Genomic DNA, 18398 nt, shown 5'->3' with positions numbered 1-18398 from the left:
TTTAACTGAATAATTCTCAGAAGAAAGTCTCAGATGGCCCATAAGGATAAATTAAAATGCTTGTTATGCTTAATGCAGAACTCTAGAATTTTCACAAAATTAAAACAAATATGGCAACACTAGAAACAAAATGATAATCCCCGCAAAAGGGGAGGAGGGGGTTTAAATATCATACACCTCCACAGAGAAGGCATACCAGACTGGAGTGGTATCAGTAAAGGAAACTGCACACATTTCACCATTAGACAGTTATACAATACCATGTACTCCCCATTCTTGATATGCAACAATATAGATCAAATAGCGCCATCCTAAACACCACCAGCATGAAGGTGCTGTACTTTGACAAGTCAGAAGGTGGTGAAATTTCAGTGCACCAACAATCTAAGTTAACAAGTAATTAAATCTTAAGGAATCAAGCATCCAGCTCTAGCAAAACACCTTAAATACTAGTACTCTTAACAATAGAAAGTTTTAATCCTTTTTGAAAACAACCCCACAAAGCACAAGCTTTACTTATAATTTTGCTTTTTCCTGTAACAAAACACACACAAAAAATCTTAGGCTCAAGTGATCATCTGTATTCAATGATCCAAAAATGTACAGCATGGAAGCCACATATTAAAAGATTGTATCTGACAGCAAAATCCTTTATCCACATATTTACAAATTGCCAAGTATTTTATTACCTATTAGTTCAAGCTGCATGTTTTGAAAATTGATAGCACCGCTCATTAACAAGTTGTTTTATTATCTGCATGGGAACCACTTTATATCTGTTTAATCAGTATCCACCTTGTTTATAATATACAGTATTAGATGCTAGTCTGACTCATTTATACAATATCAAACAAAACTGTTCCAATTATCTGATCCTGAACAGACTATTAAAGAATGACATAGGTAGTGTCTCTGTGCAGCACCTGATACTAAACATGCAGCTTTTAAGTTGTTGCTTAATATTTTACCCCCCCCCCAACTTTACTACCATATTTAGCAAAATACCAATAGAGTTTTGCCCCCTATAATGAGGCACATTTGGCATATGTGCTAAATGCTGCTACAGAGGCAGACAAGTGCAAAGTCACAACATGAAAAGGAGAGTCTCCATATTTAACTTTTTCATAGAAAAATATATATATTCCCTGAATTATAGGAAGAGAACCAATATGTGTAATTAACTGAGGAATCACAGGTTACATGTCACAATCATCTTCATCATCTGCATATCTTACAGTCCTCCTGCCTCCATTTCTAGTTCTTATTTTGGAACGTCGATTCACTCTTTTATACTTTGCATAATCCAGTTCTTCAGAATCATTTTCTTCATTCACTTTTGGCCGCTTCCTTCTCTGGTATGCCCTGGAAGGTTCAGAGATACCATCACTTATGTTTTTAGCTATACCAGTGGCTTTCCTTTTCCTCTTTTCTGTTGTTCCCTCCTTGCTATCGTCAATGTCCTTAGATTCTGTTTGAAATTCCGAATCAGATGAGTAATTGGAACAGCCATCAGGTTCAGATTTTGAGCTTCTCAAAGTTCTGGGTTTCCTGATTTTTAACAAAGAACTACCTCTTTGCTTTTGCTTTTCTTTCACAGCCTTTGTTATGCTCTTTACATTTTTACCACCATACCCTTTTTCAGATTCAGAATCTGCTGGAGAACTGCTTGCTATGTTATTCCTTCTCTGGTATGCCCTGGAAGGTTCAGAGATACCATCACTTATGTTTTTAGCTATAGCAGTGGCTTTCCTTTTCCTCTTTTCTGTTGTTCCCTCCTTGCTATCGTCAATGTCCTTAGATTCTGAATCAGATGAGGAATTGGAACAGCCATCAGGTTCAGATTTTGAGCTTCTCAAAGTTCTGGGTTTCCTGATTTTTAACAAAGAACTACCTCTTTGCTTTTGCTTTTCTTTCACAGCCTTTGTTATGCTTTTTACATTTTTACCACCATACGTTTTTTCAGATTCAGAATCTGCTGGAGAACTGCTTGCTATGTTATGGTTATCTGCAGATGTTGATTGACTTAAGTTTCTCTGATTTTCAAATGAAAGACTATTGGATGATCCTTCTTCCAAAGGTTTTGCAAACTTTTTCCTTTTAGGAGACATACTACTCACAGTTCTGAGAGATTGCTGTCTTGAGCTACTGTTTTTCCTGCTCTTTTGATTTACTACATGCTCTTTTTTACAGTCCAAATTTTTCATATTTGGTTCTTCAATAGATTTTCTAGCTATGCAAGAACTGGTCTGAAATTGTTTTTTCTTCATCTCACGTTCCTTTGGTTCTGTTTCACTTTCAGAGGGGGAAGGCAGAATATCCAGTATCAGCTTTCTGGCTGCAGCAGACACACTGCGGTATGGAAGTCTTCGGGCTGTGTTTTTAGCATTATCAAATTCTGGACCTGAGATGTTTTCCTTAGTATCACTAATGAGCTTAATTTTACTAGCAGCCACAGCAGCACTACGGCGTGGATTTTTTTTCCCATTCACAACACTGATATTCATTGGTTCACGATTTGATTCCACATATTTTTGGAAGCTTTTCCTATTCCTGAGTACTACTGGACTTTGCTTTATTCCTTTAAAAGCTGATACTGCAAAACAAAGATTTAAAGTTCAAAATGCTGCATTACCAAAAGAAATTATTTTGTTTTAAAAATGACATAATGAAGTAATACTGAGAAGCCAGCCTGTGTTATAGGACAACAACAGGACTGTGAATTTGGAAACATTTCATTAAATATTTTAATATGTAAATTTATTTTATATACTTTAAAAATATTCATGTAAGATGGAGCAGGAATTAACCAAGAACATTACTATGACAGCCTTTTAGCAGTCACACATTTCCAGTTCTAGTCCCTGATCATTCATCATACCTTACCGCCCCTTTTCCCCACCCTCTAGTTCTCAACTTAAAATATAAACATTTTGAATGCTTTTTATGTAATCTGAAATCCCACAGTATGCATTGCTTCTCCAGCTAACGTAACCTTTGCATGGGCTCAGCATAGACCAGGGAGAAGGCAACCCCAAAATGCCAGATCATTTTGCTGGGCTCAGAGTACACCAGGACTAAAAAGTAACATTGCTCTGGCCCTGCCCTTAATGCCAGCAGCCCCATGCCAATGGTTAGTGCTCTACTGTGGAAGAGCACCACACTGCTGTTCAGTGTGCTCAGGCTGTTAAGATGGCCATAAACAGTTGCAAGCAGCACATGTGGGACATCTGCTCTCTGAACAGCAAAAATCACTGCTACTCTCCTCAAGGAGAGCTGCTTCTGAGGCCAGTAGGGAACAGGCTTCTTGAAGGACAGAGGAACCGAGCCTCAGACTAGGTGGTCACTTTCCATGTTCCACGGCCCTCAAACCCATCACTGTTGCTGTCTTCATACATCTGGCATGACAGTCAGTCATTTATTACGGCAACAAGCCATAGAACACACATGCTTAAATATAACATTCATAACATTCATATAACTGAATTTAGGACAGTAAAACAAAATTCTATAAAAATACAGTTGAGCATAATAAAGTAAAAGAAGAACATAAAACAGAGACTATTAGGCAACTATTATTATACATTTGATTGTGTATTTCGGATGCAGTAGCATGCTACCCAAAATTTTGCCACAGTTTCGGTAATCTGGCATGATTTATATCTAAAATGTTGGAGAAAACATTAGCCCCTGAACCCCCAATTTCCACCCAGGAGGGAGCATGCAGAAGCATCCATGTGGCATGGCACCCAGTCTACTCTGTGGCTAAGCACCACATGCCTGGCTAAGCACCACATGCCTGAAAGACAGGTATGGAAGATGAGAACCAAAAAGGTCAGGCAGAAAGCTAGCAGGACCTTGAGGAAAGATCTGTTCCAGTAGAGAGCAATTATGTAATATTAGAATTTGTAGCATGGTAGTTCTGAAAGTGGGAGTAGAAACTCTACCACTGCTCACTAAGCACCTTTGATGCATGGGCATTATTTTAATCAATTGCAATTACATCCCTGTGTACCTCCTAAGCAAAACCACTGATGTTTCTTACTGATAGCTCTGGAGAGGGGTTACTTTAGTTCCTTACATCTATACCAAAAGTCACTTCTATATACAAAATTGCAGTATATCTAGCTAAGTAGAAAGCTTGCATCTCAGCCCCAAGCCACCTTCTTTGCTGGCAAACCAACATCTTCATACGTAGATTTTAAGGTTTTTTTTTCCTGTACTCAGGTAAAAAGGCTGCATGTTCCCAGTCTAGACAAAGTTAACACATTACTTCTAAAAATATTACCTTTCTTAAAGTTTTCCACGTCCCCCTTCTTTTTCACATGTTTTTGTTTGGGGGCATCATTGTAGGTGCTACTATCTGAGTCGGATGCAGTTTCTGAGTGTGCTGTGCCTCCAGATTTTAATCTTCTTGAAGGTCTGTTGCTGTCTTGCAGAGAGCCTATTCCATCTCCTTTATGTTCTACATCAGATTCTGTTGTTGCTTTGATGTGATTTTTCATTTTTGATTTACTGGAAGAAGCTGGGGTCTTTTTATGGTTCTGCTGCTTCTCAATGCTTTCATTGCATTTGTCTAACTCAGTGTCTACTTCAGATTCAGAACTATTTATAGCATTCTGTGTATGTGTATAAGCCAAGAGGTGGGAAAAACTACTATCCTTCGACACATGGCTTTTGGAGTTTCTCTCTGAAAATTCCATCCTGGGTTTTATTTTAAGAGATTCATCACACACAGTTCTGTGCTGATATTTATGGGTTTTAGCATTTCTGTTCTTTCTTCTAGTACTTTCGGAATCTGAACTATTTTCAGATTCACTATTATATCTCTGTATATCAGAAACAGCAGTCGAAGCAGCTACAGAGAGCTTTCTTCTGTTGTTGCGCCTAGTTATTTGTTCATCAGACTGTTGACCTCCATCCCCTGAACTATCAGACATTTTTTTAGCTGTAGAAGCGACATACTGATTGGGAAGTCCTCCATTCTTACTCCCAGACGCTTCCCAGTTTGAAAGGTCCTGCACTTCATTCAAGAGCCTCAATTTAGTAACTGTCACAGTAGGATTTCTGTGTGGTAATCTTTTCCAACTATGATGCTCACTATTTTGTATTTTATAGCCTCCTTTCTGAGAATCACTTTCATGTGGTCTTTTTCTGGCAGATTTTCTATTATGTCCATTCTGCTGGATGACATATTCTATAAAGGCATGCAAAAAGAATGAATAACACAGTATTAGACATGAACAAAAACTAACTGTTGAAAAATACACAAGTTTATAGTTACAGTAACCATATTTAATAGATAAGTAAAGCTAAAGATACTGCAGTACATATGGACACCCCTGATGCTAAGGCAGAATTCCTCTTTTTAATCACCTCTGTGTATCACAAGTTTAGTCAAGAGCTAGAACGTTATCATTCACTTATTAGGCAATTGCTTGGACTTGAGTTTTTGTCACTGCTGGCTATTTTAATTGTTATTCTTATGATTTTATGATTAAATGCAAGTGTGGATGCATGTTCAGATGATAATGAACCTTTGGCACCAGCTTGTCTGATTTATATGGATACGTTTCAGCTTGTGGATCCTGAGGATGTGGACAATATCCTTACAGAAATGAGAGCTACCACCTGTGTTCTCAACCCCCACCTTCCTGACTGATAAAAGCTGTCGAGGCGGGGGGGAGGGGCTGGCCAAGTGGGTAAGGGGAGTGGGTAAATGCTTCCTTGAAGGCAGGAGTTGTGGAACCCATGCTCAAGGAGGCCTGTTTTGAAACAAACCTCCCTAAGCCCTACTGTGTTGGAGAACTTCTAGCCAATCTTCTAACCTTCCATTCTTGGGCAAGGTGCTTGAACTGGTTGATACTTCTCAGCTCCAGAGACTGATTTTCTGGACCCATTTCAATTCGGCTTCAAGCAGGGATTTGGAACAGAGACTTCTCTGGTCACCTTGGTTAATGACCTTTACTGAGAATTGGACAAGGGGAAGGTGACCCTGCTAGTTCTGCTGGATTTCTCAGTGACCTTTGATACTATCCTGCTAAGCCATCTCTTGGCACTGGGACACACAATATTACAGTGGTTCAAGTCCTATCTGGGGGATTCCTGCTCTGCCCCATGGCCGCTGGCCAGTTGAGCTTCACAGAGTTTGATCTTATCCCCTATGTTATTTAATATCTACGTGAAGCTGCTGGGAGAGGTCGTCAGGAGATCTGGGCTGTGGTGTCACCAATATGCAGATGATACCCCGCTCTATCTTTCTTTCCCACCTAACTGAGGATATTGTCTACCTGAGGGACCGCCTTTCCTCATATATCCCCCAGAGAGCACTGAGGTCAGGGTTGCAAAATCGCCTGACTCTCCCTGGCCCAAAAGACGCCAGATTGGCCATCACCAGAGCGAGAGCCTTCTCAGTGGCGGCTCCACACTGGGGGAATGAGCTCCCGGAAAACATGATGGCCCTGCAGGGCTTGTAAAATGGAGCTCTTTCACCAGGCTTTCAATTAGGAGCCGCCACTGATGAATGAGCTATTGACAACTGGACTATTATGGCCACCATGCTGCTGGCATTCAGAACAACTTCGGACACCACCGTAGCTTCATCGGACCACCTCATAGAAATTCACCATCTGTATTCAACTGCACTTTATGTAATTTATTCATAATTTGAAATTTTATTGTTGTATTTTATTGTATTTTAAACTGTTGTATGCCGCCTTGAGCCTGCCTGTGCAGGCAAGGCAGGATATAAATCTAAATAAATAAATAAATACAGTTGATGTCTGCACCAGTGCTTGCAGTTAGTAATGGGCTTGGATGAGGGTGGACAAGCTAAAACTTAATCCTGACAAGACAGAGGCTCTCTGGGTTAGTAGAAAGGCATACCAGGGACTTCAGATCTCTCCTGTCTTGAATGGGGTTATCCCCCTCTTGAAAAGCCAGGTTGGCTACTTGAGAGTGCTGCTAATCACAGCAGTCACCTTAGGAAACCAGGTAGCTGCAGTGGTTCTGAGTACTTTTGCCTAATTTGCTGTGTCGAGTAGCACTCCCATGTGGCAAACCTGGCTTTCTTTAGACCACATTTAATTAATTTGCCAGCAATCCTAAACTGTGATTTTAAATTATGTTTTTTTAATGGATTTGATTATTTTAGCTATATTGTAAGCTGTCTTGCACTCTGTATGGAAGAAAGGCTGCTAATAAATGCTTTAAATATTTTTTTTTACTGTGATGAACCTAATGGTTTATACAATACAGTACACAGTGCTGAAAGACAGACTCTGAACTACCCGGATAAAGTGAGGATTGCAGGTATACATCTTAAGGTTTGCAAGCTGTGCTACATCGTACAAAGATATTGTGGTTTTGTTGTGCTAAGTAAACTCTGTTGCACACAGGGAAATGCACTGAAGAAGGCTACAAGGAAACGCATTTTAATTTTCAATGCACATAAAATCAAAATTTTGTATTTTACCATTTTATACATTACCTTTCCTGACAGCTTTCCTTTTCTGCCTTTTTGATGCACTGCTGCTGTTATCAGAGTCTGTTTCAGATTCAAATTTAGATGAGCACTTGACACCATCATCTAATTGTCTTAACGTTTCAGCTCCTTTGCTCTCTAAAAGAGTAAATTTCTCATCCTCTCCCTCAGACTCTGCCGTTTCCTCTGAGTCACTTAAAACTTTTGCTTTCCTGCAGCGAGTTGGTGCCTTTTTAAGAGTCTGTTTTGGTAAGCCACTGCATTTGTCTGATTCAGAATCTGCCTCAGAATTGCTCCTCCTTTTGGGTGTAGAATGATCAAAAGTTTGTTGAACACTCTCATCTTCTGAAGTCTGATTTTTAGAGTCGTCTTCTGAAAATTCTACAGTGGGCTTTATTTTAGATGCATTGCAGTCAGCTCTGTGTGACTGCTTATGGCCATTAATGTGACAGCTCTTTAATTTTTTTTGCATGCCGCTTTCAGAATTTGAACTCTCACTTTCAGATTCACTGATATGCCTTTTTTTAACAGCACCACTAGCAGAATCAGCTTCAAAGGTTTTCCTTCGGCTATATTGTTCTTCTTCCTTATCACTTTCACTCTGTATGGAACTGTAAGAAACATTTAGCAACACTTTTCTCGCTGCAGCAGAAGCACTGCGATGAGGCAGTTTTCTGTTTTTGTTTCCAATACTAATACTTTCTGAGCTAGACTGCTCCTCTTCTACATCACTCATCAGTCTTAGTTTATTAGCTGCCACAGTAGCACTCCTGCGTGGAATTTTTCTGTGCCTTCGATGTCTGTTGCTCAAAGCTTCACAAGGCTCTGTGGAACACTCAGTGTCTTTTTTGTATATTCTTCTCCTAGTAGTTCTTTGGAGATTTCCAGTCTCCTGAGAATCTAGGCATTAAAAATGCAAATTTGTTTGCAAATCTTGAACATTTTTGAAGGTATGTATTTTAAATTTCCCCAAGTGTTTATTTTATTTTATTTATTTATTTCATTAGATTTTTACCCCGCCCTCCCATCAAAAGCTCTGGGCCAAGCTCTTAATAACTCTAGAGCTGGCATTTTAGTCCTCTTTAAACAGACTTAAGATGTTAGCACCACAATCACAGCAGAAAAACAGCATTTGAAAGTGCAATTGCATTTTCATGTACCATAACATGTATTTTCTTTGCTGAATTTTCAATAAACATAAATCAAGATCCTAAAATCATGTACACTGAAGAACATAAAGATACCAAAAGGTCTGTATTCATACAATTTATGATTTAAAGTCTATAAGCGAAAGCACAACTTCAGCTCAGGTATCTGGCCATCCCACATCCATGGAGTAAATGATACACAAGAGTGCTGACAACAATATATATGCATTTAATGTTCTGTTTTACAGCTTATTTTTTTGTTGTTGCTAATGCAACCTTACGTGATGGTCAATTTGAGGTGTTTTCGGGTGGGGGCTGTTGATTAATTACAGCGTGTACAGAACAATTAGCTGAGAATACTCTGTGGAAATGGGAGTGCAGAAATGAGCTGCTGAAGTCGTTTTAGGAACATTTACAGTCTCCTGGTCTGTCTATAAAACGTAAACTGCAAGCTTATGCAGCCTCAAATTACCTCAGTGGCAAAGGTTTTCAGCTTTCCCCTGGCTTTGCTATACAAAACTAGTTTTCTGCTCTGATATCTTTCTTTAAAATACAAGAGCAGTTTAAAAACACATTTTTAAAACTGATAAGAACAGATGACTTAGGTAGATAATGTTTACACTTCTTAGCCAAAAGGCCGAGAAGCCGGTATGGCGCAACGAACGGACGCGTTTCGGAATGCTCCAAAGCGTCCACTCCCACTCGGCTTTTTTTGCTGTCTCCCGGATTACGGGGGGCAACACCCAACCTCCCAGGGGAGGGGGGGTGGCAGGGGGATTGATGCGAGCACTCATGCATATGGCAAATGCACGAGTGTTATCGTATGTGCCCTGAAGCAGGAGCAGAGAAGGGAAGCAGGCATGGTCACCATGCCCTGCACCAGTCGCAGCCAGCCGTTGTTTTTAATTAAATGGATATACAAGCAGTAACAAATGCAAACAGAGTGAGTACGACTGCGGTTACAAGCTATATAAACCCCAGCGTAATTGCCCAGAATATAGAAGAGAAGCGGCCGGGAAAAGTAAAACGGGCTGAATATTGGACTGGAATTTTTCTTGTTTTGCTGGGGGACAATAATTTTGTTGGCAAGGACTTACATGTTTCTGGCAGAAATGCTAAACTTTAGCTCTAAATGGATTCTTTGAGAGGAAATAAACGAGAGGAAGTAAACAAAAAGAAGCTACGTAGCTGAGTAAAATGGCGTCTGCAGAGAATAATGAGGGGGTGGAGACGGATGAGGAGGTAGAAGACGGAGAACGTATGATGGAGCTGTTTCGGAAAACACTGGAGGAAAAGATAAGTGAAGGGATACGTAGAGGGATAGAGCAAGCGTGGGACAACATATTTGGAAAGCTACAGAACGTATTGTTGGCTAAAGAAAACAGAGAGGAATCGGAACAGGATGGACAGAACATGGGAAAAGAACAGGAGAGGCATCAGGAAAAGAAGGTGTCCAAGACCCCATCCCCACAGATGGCAAAGGTGCAAAATAACTGTAAACAAAGCACTAGCCATAAGGATTTAATAAAATTGTATTATTTAAAGAAAAAGAGGACAAAGAAAGGGGAAAAAAGAAGCAAAAAGGACAAAAGAAGGGGAAAAGAGGGAGGTGAGACAAGTTTCAACAACCTCCACAAAATTGTGAAAATAACATGGTTGAAAAAGAGAGGGGAGAGTATAAAAAAGGAATCATGTACGTACAAACAAGAGAGACATTTGGAAATGATCGCTAAAAAGAAGAGACTATTAATTTCAAGGGGGAAAATCAAGTTATATGAATTATTGTTTTTCTATTTTTTTAATGGGAGTAGTTGCATGTCAAAGTAAATGAATTATGGAGTTATGTGATTTTAAAGGATGAAATGTTTTTGTAGGTGTTTGTTCAAAGGGAAAAGCGGGGTTATAACTATATAACTGTCTGAAAAGAAATACCCACAAAGTAATTAAAGGGTTGTTTCTTCTCCTAGGATATATTAGGAGGAATTTATTATTTTGCCTTGTGTATATAAATGTATAGGACTGTTTTTATGTGTACTGGGGCAACAATTTGTTTATCTGGATAGTTTAATATGTTGCTTTGTGTATATAAGGTCCTTATGTGTTCTGGGATAATAGTTTGTTTATCTGGATAAGAAGAGCTTCAAAATGTGATCAACCAAGACTATAGTTGAAAAATAATAATGGAATATACGGTTAGGTGGAAAATGGTGTAAGGAGAAGTTGGTAGAGGCTAAAATATGTAAATGGCTTTGGTAGAGGGTAAGAACATTAGTAAATAGAAAATAGGGATACATTGAAGTGGTTAGTAAGCATAGGCTTATAGTGCTTGTTAAACAAAATGTTTATACCAGATAAAGTTAAAGCAGGAAAGCATGAGGATGTATTGATATTAAATTAATAATGTTAAAGATTAAGCTAAATGGTAAGGAAAGGAAAGATCAATCTTGACAATGATAACCTCTGAGTTAGATGGAATAGGAAGTAGATGCATTTGGCAGCAACGTGTTGACTCAATAGACTCTTATCCTGGAGCAAAGGGCAAAAGGTATATTGATGAAAATGTAGAAACTTGCCTAGTAAGTGAAAATATAACATTTTTTTGAACTATTGTTTAAAATGGAAATATGGTCAAGTTGAGATATATAGACTTGTTGAAAAGAAAATCTGATCTAAGCAAACTTCTAATTGTATATGTTACTGCATGGATTACAAAAAAAGGCTAACAGAGTGGAGAAGATGCTTTCAAATATCAAAAATGAATGGATGATGAAGGATTTAAACCCAGGCTGCGGTCACCCACACTAAATAATCCACTTTCAATTCACTTTCCAACTGGACTTTGCCAATTCACACAGTAAAATCCAGTTAGAAAGTGCACTGAAAGTGGATCGAAAGTGGATTATTTAGTATGTGTGACCATAGTCCCTGTCTCTTTCCCACACTGTATTGGGGCATACTGAAGGTTCATGAACCTTTAAGTTGCACTTTATAGGCATGTGATCTTTTCCTTGACTGTTTGAGCTCCTGGCTGCTTGGCACAGAAAGTGCATATAAGAACACACACATTTTAAGACTTGAGTATTTTTATTGGCTTTGCCTATTAAAGCTTAAAAACACGCATCCAGTTTTGTTACTTTTGAGAATTCCTTCTGCAGTATGGACCCCTTGTGTCTGTCATTTGATGGAACCCTACTCCACAGAAAATTAGGCCAATGAACATAAGCAACAGGGAATTTTAGTTACGTGCCCTTTTATCAAGCTCCTTCCCCAGGGAGCCAAGCTTATGCTCACACAGATTTTAAGAAGATGGTCAAGACTTTCAAAGGTGTTTTACAAGCGTTCTACAAAGAAGAGCTGGTTGGATTGTTTTATTCTGTACTGTGACATTTTTATTTACTAACTGATACTGGTTTTAATAGTTAAATAATTATATTGATCAGTTTAGAAACATGCTTTACATGTTGGTTTTATACCTTAAATTGTTTGTGTTGCCTTTTAACTGTATTGAGAACCCCTGTTGGATTAAAACATGAGGTATGAATTTCAAAATGAACAGCTGCATACTTGGGCATAACAGTTCTGCAATTACTATTTACTGAATTACACGTACCCATTTGTTTCTGCTGATATACTCTGTTCCTAGTAACTCTGAAGTTGTTATTCTTTTTCCCAGATATTCCATTACGTAACATAGGAGAGGAGAGCTCTGCAGAACTTTCTTTGCTTTCCTCTGAACTGCTTGAAGATGAAGTAGCTGTAGAATGGTCTAATTCACTTTCTGGAAAAAGTTTGATAATTTAATGCTAATCAAACACCACAGAATCACAGAATGTTAGAGTTGGAAGGGAGCTTGCAGGTCATCTAGTCCAACCCCCTACACTCTGCAGGAGCATAGCCGAAAGATTGTCCTACAACATACCCGAGAGATGGTCATCCAGCCTCCGTCTTAATGTTTGTAGGTTTTACTTATCCTGTTTCTCAATTCTCAAAATTTTCTAAATTGACCACAAAATTCTAAATTCTAAAGTGATTTCTAAATTAAATCACTACAATCCCAGATGTTAATATTTTTCATTGCAAAGAAATACACACACCAAAGATGCAGTTTCATACAAAATAATACACCTAGTCCATATCACAGTCTTAGTAATAATTCTAATTTGATTTAGTTCTGTAGAACATAAGAAGGAGAGACACTCAATACCTGAAACAAAAGAACTACTAAAAGTTGGATCCTGCCAGCTTTTTTGTTGGTTCATAAGGGGAAGAACAACTCCTTTAGACCCCAGCTCCCAAGACTGTGCTGTGGACTGTGGGATACATGTAGACAAATAACCATTACAGTATGGCTACATTAAAGAGATAATCAGGCAAGATCTATACCTCTTCCCTCCTGCACCAGCAGAAAAGCTGATAAGTTATGGGTTGGAGCCTAATAGTAAATGTGGCTATCCCTAATGAAAAACAGCAAAACCTGGCCATCCATAGACAAGGCAGGGATTTCTACATGGACTTGCCACATAAGCAGAAAAATGTGACTTTGTAAGCTAACAAAAAGAAAATGGCAGAATTTATGATTTATAACTATTTAGTGTAAGCTGACTGTGGAATTAGAACTGAAAACTGCCACCACTTTAAAAGGAAGCATACTACAAATTTAGTCAACAAGACTAATTTTTCCGCAAAACTGATATATAGTGTCTTAATGGAAGATCTGGTTTGTTCCATAAGATGTACACTACAAAAAGTAAAGCTTGAACTCAGTAATACTAACAGCAAGACAGAGGAGGAGTAAAAGGTTTCCTTTAACAAGTTCTTCAAAATACATTACTTACCTGATGACAATGTGGAACTGTGAGCTTTGGCTGTACTTCTTGTTCGTCCATTTTTCCCAAAGGACAATGCAGAGGTAGAGTCAGAAGATATGCCAGGAATGCTGTGGCATGAGCTGCTAGTATTCATTTTATGGCTTGTGACACATAACCCTCTGCTTGAGACTTGCTGGTTAGAAGAGTCTTCTGCCTCCGACTGGCTTCTTGAATGAGATTTACTTTGCTTCTGCTTTGTACTTCTTGACAACAGAAAATGAAAACAATCTACAGTCCATGTATGGGTGTATTCAATAAAATTACAATGGCATATTTTAACAGAGTGATGTTCCGTTTTGTATATCAATTGTACTTTTCAAGCTTGATAAATGCTTCAAAGATGTGCCAATGCAATAAATTTTAAGATGCTATTCTAAATTTATGCAAAATGCACCTATTCCAAGACTCCCACTTTAAAAGCCTATGATATGTTTCATTATAATGTTTATCAGTTTTATTCTTTCACGCAAACTCTCATGATTCACATACTCTTAACTTTGACTGTTTAAAGACCTAAACAACCTTTAAAATTTGTAAAGGAAAGGAGCATAACTTGTTATAGTTTAATTTGCATAATACTGGCCCCGGTCACACGGGCAGGAAACTGCGGGGGAGAAGCGTGGCTGTTTGCCCTGGGGCAAACTACTGCGCAGTTACTCGATCAGACCTCCCGTGGAGGTCCTGTGGAGGTACCGTGGAGGTTCCATGGCAAGGGAGAGGTGCTGATCACAGGACAAGCCGGCGCACAACGAAGAAGCGTGCGCCGCGGCAAACTTTTTTTTAGTTAGTTGCTGGAGTCCATTCTATTATACATGGGAACCACCCATGGATAGTGGATAGGTACTTGGATTAGAAAGACCTAGGTGCAAATCCCTTCTCAATCATGAAGGACATCTTGGACCAGTTGCCATTTCTCAACTTGTATCAACTGTGGCAAAATCAGCTAGCAGCACCTTAGTCTGACAGAGGCTGTTTTGCCTTTTGGATAGGCACCTCACTAATCCCTGCCTTATCACATACTTCTACTTCCCTTTTCACTGCCACTACTCAGAGCTTTTTTTAAAAACTGCCCTGCTGAGTATGCAGCATCTGCTTTACTTAAACTTACTGAGTTCAGGGAGAAATCACTTTCTGCAGAATTTCATAGTACATGAGTAATAGGTGTGAGGTTAATAAGATACTTTAAATTGATCTCTTTAAACTGGAAATGTTTATTATGAAGAACATGCACAAAATATTCAAATCCATACTGCTATTAAAATCTGTTTAAGCAACTTGAGTAAACAGAACTTACATGTTTCTCAGTCACTTAGATAAACTAGATCATCTCTCAACAGTCTAACCTATCCTAAACCATTTTCTGATAGACAATAGTACTGGACAGAAACAGTCTCTCTAATTCCCTAGGCTTTGTAACTCTATAATCCTACAGTCCACATAATGGGGCCAAAAAAGGATATGGTAGATGTTTCTGCAAACACAGGAGAACTCTGAAGTATGTAGAAAAATCTAAAACATTGGGGGGGGGGGTTTAAACTTCAAAAGGTTAAACAAAAGTTGCCTACCAAAATTTCACAGGAGTACATTGCATGATCAATGTCAGCATTATAAAGTTATTTAGCAACTCCCAATCTTCTTCTTTTAAAGTAAGGATCAACTGAGCACAGGGGGAAGACAAAACAAAGAAATGGGGAAGACAGTGGGTATGTGCAATGTAAGGGCTAAAAGACAGAACAAGAGGGAGTGTAGTGGCCAGCAGGGGCTGTAGGAATGAACAGGGCTGAGCCATGGCCAGGGCCTTTTCGGTCCTAGCTCCAACCTGGTGGAACTCTCTGCCAAATACCATCTGGGCCCTGCGGGACCTTATGCAATTCCGCAGGGCCTGTAAGGCAGAGATGTTCTGCCAGACTTTTGGCTGAGAACAGCAATGGTTTCCATCCTAGCTGGCACCCTTTTCCGCTCCTGCTGCTTCTTATAACTGCCTTGCCCTCCTCTTCCCTGTTTGCGAAGTAGCCAGCAGTCTGAAATTGGATAAATTAGTACATGCCACCCCTGACAAGGAAGAAAGGACAGCCCTTAGTATAATTAAATTCCTTAGGTCCGGGGGGGGGGGGTCACTTTTCACCAGCCGCCCTTAAACTTTTTAAAGCAAGGATTTTACCTCAATTAGTTTATGGGACATTTATAGGCCCCCGAGTCTTGTTTTACCCCTTTGGAACGGGTTCAATCAAAGTTTCTGAGGGCTGTTTTGCAGGTCCCCGAACGCATTTCAAATGTAATGGTACGGCTGGAAATAGGTATGCTAAAGGTTGCTGCTAGAATTGTACTTTCATCACTTTTTCTCCAGCTTAATATAAATATAAACCCCCAAGGTCTCCTTCCTTTAATGTTACTGGATGGTTCTCAATCCAGTTGGAACAAGGCAGTTCAAGTTAAAATTGCGCAGCTTGGATTTTCTTCTGCAGCTCTTCTGCGGATGGGGGGAGATTTAGCTAGACAATCTGAGACAGAGAGTGGAAGACACTGAACGTCAGTCTGACATTTCAAAAACATCTAATTTTATTGTTGCTCCTCATAAACGTTTCCTTCCCATCTATATAATCTTGAAAATGTTAATCAAAGAAGTGCTTTCACCCCTGCCAGATTTTCAGTTTTGCCATCTTCAGTTATTGAGGGCAGATATAACAAAATTGCCCAGTCTGAGAGATTTTGCCCTTGTAACAGTGGTCAGATAGAGTCAATGGTGCATGTCTTTCTTCGCTGTTCTTTCTACAATGAAAATCGTACTGCCCTTATCTCCCCGTTACTGGAGCTCTGTCCTGACACCTCCAACTCCGGGATCATTAACACACTTCTCTCTGATGTGCGCATAGAGATCACCGGGAAAGTTGCTAAACTCTGCTCCCAAACGATTAAACTACGTTCCATATATTTTTCTCAACTTAACTTGGAAGATAGTAGCTGTTTGTATTCTATTTTAGAATTTTAATGTTAGAAACTACTGTGTTTCTATTAGTATTAGTTTTAATTTAGTTTTATGCACTTCTATATTTGCATACCTTAATTTTTATATAGTCATTTATTTTATTTTTTCCTTACTGGTTTGTATTCTGATCATGGACTGTAAATAAAGTATTGATTGATTGATTGATTGAGTACATGCCACCCGATCTGTTTGAAATGTGTTATTGTTTTAATTGTTTTATCTTGATATGTTTTTATGAATGTTGTACATCACCCACAGCCCTGCACCAGCAGAGACTGGGCAATTAACAAATTTAATAAATGAATAAAAATAAGTAAATTACAAGCCGGAAGAAACAACACCAAAGAGAGAAAACAGCAACCAGGGTGATCAGAAAACATAACAGAAGACATAGGTAGGAAGGAGGGTAAAAAGCAAGAAAAAGGGAGCGGGAGACAAATTTAGAATGAGAAGTAGTTCAAAAAATGTATACACAAATGTACTGAAATGTAGAGCCATACAAGAATAAGTTTTAAATGTAGCATTTTTAATATAATTGTATAAAGAAGTGAATCCTGAGCAGAAATACCTTCTTATGAGATATATAACATATTTTCCTTCTATACTCTGATATATTACTTATTGTCAAAAGTTACAGTGAGTAGGTAGAGGTGGCAAAAATATAACACCGAATATGTTGCAAAGATGAAATCAATAATGTATATGTAAAACAGATTAGTTATGGAATTTGAAATCCAAAATGTTGAATATAAATGTACCTCAACAGAAGTTAAGTACCATTGTATTTTATAGATAGTGTTTTAAAAATTATAATGAAGGGGGTGTTGGGGAGAAATGCTTTTTGTTCACTTAACTGTGAAACATAATTTTTATATACATAATTGTGATATGCAACCCCTTTTTCATTTCTGTATCTCCTTTACACCTTTACTTTGTTTTCAAAAAATTAAAATATATCTATCCCCAAAAAAGCAGGAAAATGGAGAATGGGGGCCAGCAAGGGGAGACAATGAAAGCCAAAGCAAACAGGGAGAGGGGAAACAGGGGAAGTGCACATCTTGGAGGTGGAGGAGCATGAGTTTCCGACTGCTCCCACCAACTCCTTATGGGTCCCCAATTTGTAAGCACAGAATACTTCATCTGTTAGAAACTGTCAGCCTGAAAGAAAATTCAATTTTCTGAAAAATTTGACAGTTTTTTCCACAGTGCTCCAACTGATAGGTAATTTACCTGAGTGTTTTGATAGAGTACCATACAGATTTACTCTGACTTCGCCTCCTCCTACAGTATTTCTGACTTCTTTGCAATCTTTCATTGTGTTTTTGGCCAGTTCTAAAGTCAGAGATGATTCTTCTTATTTTTTCTTCAAACAATGCAGATAACCTCAATGTCATACTATATATCTAGGTTAAAAACAACATATTAAGAGCTGAATGCTTAAATAAGAAGTATTTTAAACAGAGATCCCAATGACTTAATTTGCAATCATGGAGCATTTATTTATCTCAAAATTTATACCTTGTATTTTAGGCACTCCCTTGCTTCTGTTTAACATTTTTACTGAATTAAGCGAGATACGGGAAACTATTCTGAACTGCTACCTTGTACAAGATAACCTATGTGAGTCTGAATAAGTTGTAACTGCTATTCTATTATCTCTTAATCTATATATCTAATAGCCAAGTTGCCCCCTCCGTGCGGATACTTAAATCAGCACGGAGGGGGCAGCTGGGGGGCCGGGGGAGGTTTGTGCACACGTGGGCCAGTCCCCACGTGTGCACAAAAATACAAAAAGTTTAAAAAAATTTCGGGGGGATGTTTAAATCCCCCCGAAAGTGCAAGAGCGTCTCCTGTGCATGCGCAGGAGACGCTCTGCAACGACGACGACGCTGTCGCCGCCTCGGAGCCAGCTGGCG

At 38.9% G+C, this 18398-nt stretch overlaps 1 protein-coding gene across 1 annotated transcript in view; it reads right to left on the bottom strand.

The window, feature by feature from the left end:
* Positions 1-1196: 1196 nt before the first annotated feature.
* Positions 1197-18398, bottom strand: part of BRWD1 (bromodomain and WD repeat domain containing 1) — a 91201-nt gene continuing 73999 nt past the window's right edge. Inside the window, exons 37-42 of the mRNA XM_015412882.1 lie at positions 17713-17885; positions 13464-13699; positions 12239-12406; positions 7487-8380; positions 4286-5194; positions 1197-2593 (exon numbers count right to left, since the gene is read on the bottom strand). Coding sequence (XP_015268368.1) covers positions 1197-2593; positions 4286-5194; positions 7487-8380; positions 12239-12406; positions 13464-13699; positions 17713-17885 — 3777 coding nt within the window. The remainder of the gene's footprint in view (positions 2594-4285; positions 5195-7486; positions 8381-12238; positions 12407-13463; positions 13700-17712; positions 17886-18398) is intronic.

The sequence above is a fragment of the Gekko japonicus genome, unplaced genomic scaffold, assembly GCF_001447785.1.
Source record: "Gekko japonicus isolate JY-2015 unplaced genomic scaffold, Gekko_japonicus_V1.1 scaffold1429, whole genome shotgun sequence".
NCBI lineage: Eukaryota > Metazoa > Chordata > Lepidosauria > Squamata > Gekkonidae > Gekko > Gekko japonicus.
Note: the sequence above shows the minus strand (reverse complement) of the source record. Positions and strands in the feature narration are given on the sequence as shown.